At 37.6% G+C, this 4,114-nt stretch overlaps 1 protein-coding gene and 1 non-coding gene across 2 annotated transcripts in view; both read right to left on the bottom strand.

Moving 5' to 3' along the window:
- The window catches only part of naa40 (N(alpha)-acetyltransferase 40, NatD catalytic subunit), a 15,964-nt gene extending 14,982 nt beyond the window's left edge, over positions 1-982 (bottom strand). The window contains exon 1 of the mRNA XM_015395928.1: positions 674-982. Coding sequence (XP_015251414.1) covers positions 674-679 — 6 coding nt within the window. The 5' untranslated portion in view covers positions 680-982. The remainder of the gene's footprint in view (positions 1-673) is intronic.
- Positions 983-1,464: 482 nt separating this feature from the next.
- Positions 1,465-1,546, bottom strand: trnal-aag. The gene has a single exon. It is a non-coding gene; the product is annotated as a tRNA-Leu (tRNA).
- Between the last annotated feature and the right edge of the window lie 2,568 nt (positions 1,547-4,114).

A 4,114-nucleotide genomic window follows, 5' to 3' on the forward strand; every position in this document is an offset into this window, starting at 1 on the left:
TTCCGTATCTAAGAGTGAAAAATAAAAACACAATTTAAATCCAACTCTAAAGCATTTATGCTGAATCAAGTTTGCAGCGGTGCGTTCAAGTGCTGGAGTACAAACAAGCAGGAAAAAGAAAAAAAGAAAAAGTCCTCCACTGCAGGCCTGAACAGACACAGGAACAACCGTGAGCAGGAATGCACGTAGAGCTGCCAACTTTAGCTCAGGGAGCATTAACTCTGTACCAGGCAGAGGCGGAGAAAACACGTGGATGGGTTTACTGCTACAGCAGGGAAAGTTAGGGAGACAAACAGAAGTGATGCTGAGCATGTTCAGCATGGCTGCCTCTAAAAAGCCAAGCATTCCCAGAAACCTTCATAGTTTTCATTTATTTCTTATTTAATTGCAGGCGAATTAAAACAGCACATTCGGGCCTTTGCGGCTAACAGCCCGGCTAATAACATCACAACTTGGCACATAAATGTCAGAAATGTGACGGGAAATGACGTGATAATAATGGGGGGAAACAGGCAGAGTGTGTTTGAGCTAACGCTGCAATGCTAACCAAGCTGTCTGGATGAGGCCAAACAGCTTTAGCTTTATCCATCCATCCAACATCTTTCATCCTTTATATCCCTCTCCTAAGAGCTCACATTTCGGGATAACATTTAACAAAACAAACATAACTCACCCCCATTTTTTAAACAGATGTGTCTTATGGTTCTCCGCCTGCGAAACACTCTTCTATTGTCCCGGTGCTGCTCAGAGTATTATTAGTACCGTAACTCCGATCCGGAGGAAAGAAGAAAAGGGGGCAGGTTAAATGTGACAATGATAGATAATGTGCTAACAAAGCTAGCCACATACGATCCCGACCGTTGGAGGTAAAATTGAAAGCGGCAGCTGGTCGCCAAAATCGGACCGAAATATCTCTGAAAAGCTGTTTTTTTTTTTTTTTCTGTAAGCGGTCGTATTGGCGCCAACAAAGCTACTCTGAATTCATTAGCGCTCCTTCCTCTGCCCCCCTTCGCTTTCTCTCCTCTTTCTTTCTTTCCCCTCGCTATCCAGCCGCGTCGCGTTCAGGTGTTCCTTCATGACTCGGAATTCTCAAACACAATATTTCATTACGACATTCAAAACGCCACAAACATGTCAAATGAATTTGTATTCTCGATTTTTTTGTGTGTATTTAGATATTTGGGTTTTTACGTAATGTTGTTTTGTAATTATCTTGTATTTTGTTTTGTTTTTTAATTAGTTTGAGGCGAGTGCCTTAAAAAAAATAAAGATTCTGTTAAACGTCTCAAACACTAGCTTAATTTGACAATTAATTTACCTTGAATAAATACATCTATATGCAATACGGCTGAATTAGTAAGGTAAAAAGTTTAAATTTGTAATATAGGGACATTTTTAAACATGGTAAAGAGCCGCATGTGGCCTCGTATATTCACCTGTAGCCCATCTGAAAAAAAAACGTATTGGCAGCGGTGGGATTCGAACCCACGCCCCCGAAGAGACTGGAGCCTTAATCCAGCGCCTTAGACCGCTCGGCCACGCTACCGTTGAGAACAATGCGTGGCACATTACAAATTTTGTACATAGGCTTCTAGACCTAGTTTTAATGCAGTTTGTTATATAGATAATTTTTCGTTTGTGTGCTTAAAAGAGAGAACTCCGTCAAGCATTTTGTCAATGATAGTTTTTGACTACCATTTCATCGCAGTTATGATCACTACGATAGTCAGCCTCTACTTGCAAAATACCAGACAAGCAAGACCGATCGCGATTATGTAGGTCGTGTGAACAACATAAATTACGGTAGCACCGCCGGTTTGTTCCTTCAAGATAAAAGCAACATGTTTATTGTTTCTTGAATGTAATTAGTTAATGCTCTGTTCGAAATGTATTTGCATGACAATGCGAATATTTAAATAAATGATTTTTATTTTTATTTTTTTTACTGTTTTGTTTCTAGTAAATGTGATGTTCCTCCTCTCAGGTTGTCCACTTGTGTTGTTCCAGTGAATGTTTTCACATTTTGTTACTTTTATCTAAATAGAAAATCAGGTGTCTTTTATTAAAACGTATTAAATTATCAATTTATGTAGATATTAGTGCTTGTAAATATCAATTTTATGCAGAATGATTATTGATAAAAGTAGGTAAGTAATGACAATGGAAAAGATGTTCGCCTAAAACTCAAACCTGAAAGAATTTTATCCACTGTACCTTTTATCTAGAAATTACAGATGTTGGAATATATTCATCTATTTGTTAGCAAAGGCTGTGGGAGGTATAGCTAGTTTTTATTTAAAAAATATGGATGTTATTTTGCTTGTTAATTTTTCTGTTGGAGCAGTGTAGATTGACTGTGAAGTTTTGGTGCCTATCTACTTTCGGCCACCCCTCAGTGTACATTGCTTGTTGCCTGGCCAGCCTTATAAAAAATTTCTGGCTACACCTCTGAACAGCAGAATACCTTCAGATGTTAATTTCAAAATATGCTCTTAGGTTCACACAACCTGCTGGTAGATGCTGGAGAGTCTGTTGCTGATGTTGGAGGAAATGGAGAAATTAGGTTGACCTTCTGGGTCATAGGGAACTCAGGGATTGAAGCAGCTGCACATGGAGTGGAAGAGTCAGTTGGATTGAGTGAAAGAGAATGAAGGAGCAAAAGACATTTAGAAAGAAGTTATTTAGAAGGTATTTCTCCTAAATTCTGCATCAGATATTGAACTTCTGTGGAAAGTTCTGAATGGGCTCTGCTGTCATCCTGAACTGAAAACATAATCATTGGAAAAATACACTTTCATTAAAATATCAACTTGTGGAAAAGTTACCTGACATTTAGGCTTTAATTTCGAAATTCCACCTCAGACGTTGGTGAAAGCTAAACTGAAGCCAACTCACCAAAATATGCAAAAGTGGCTAAAAAGAGATATCTTGAAAGTCTTTATTTTGAAATACCAACTCAGATGTAAATTGACTTAACTGACAAACATCTGGAGGTGTTCTGGTATCAGCCTGGAGTGAAATTATTTACTGGAAAAACACAGTTCGTTTTTATTATTATTCTGACATTCTGAGTTAAAGAACATAGAATTAACCACACAAAAACAGTGACATATTTTAAATAAAATTATAAATATTATGTCTAATTATTCGCTACGGCATACAATATTTTTTTGAACAGAAAAGCAAGGTGGACCACTAATTCTGTTCAAAACAAAAACAATATATAGTGTTGCTTTTATTTTGAAAGGCTCAATGCTTGCACTGCTACCGTAATTATTAGTGTTTGTGCGATCTATAAATCCCGAGAGGGCTGAGTGTCATTTTCGAAATTCCTTTTTCCAAATGATCATTTCATTTTAAAGTGAAAAACCTATTTCAAAGGTGGAAGTCCTTTGGTAATGAAGCAGAATTCATGGTTTCATTGGTCAGAAGGTTTGAACTCCTTATAGTTATTTAGAATGTGTTAACTTGTACAACCTGTTGTCTATTTTTTTTTTTTTTTAGACATAATGGATTATTTTAAACTTCAAAGAGCCCAGGGGAGTTATATGGTAACAACATACATTGTGACTGAATGAAATGTCAGTCAGAGCAGAGGAAAATGGATTTGTCTTAAGTGATCTTTTTTGTATCCTCCCATCTCTCATTATTAGTCCTCTTCGTGTCAGCTCTTATTCAGATGTTTTATTTAAAGATTATATTACATGGCTGCCAACAAACACGGTATGAAAAGCAGAATTAGCAAAACGGGGGTATCACTTAAGATTTGCAGCTGGGCTTAAGATGATTTATTTAGTTACAAATGCCTATGGTCAAGTACTTCACCAATGCCATGACAGCAACCATTTTTTTTTCTTCGTATTAACCTCATGGGATATGACTTTAACCAGATCATTGTAAATCCAAAGATTTTTATGTACTAATATGGCATGAATATGACACTCCTGGTGCAGAAGTAACCTGAATCATTCACCTTGTTTATAGATGTCCGACCGCTGCCTGTTTTTCAGTTTAGTCCTGTTTCTCTGACTGTGACTGGCTGGATGTGCTCTCTTCATCCTCTGACATGGGAGCTGGCTCGAGGCTCGTCTGCCTGGCTGTGTGTTTCCTGGAC

This window comes from Cyprinodon variegatus, unplaced genomic scaffold (assembly GCF_000732505.1).
Source record: "Cyprinodon variegatus isolate N-32 unplaced genomic scaffold, C_variegatus-1.0 Scaffold767, whole genome shotgun sequence".
Taxonomy (NCBI): Eukaryota; Metazoa; Chordata; class Actinopteri; order Cyprinodontiformes; family Cyprinodontidae; genus Cyprinodon; species Cyprinodon variegatus.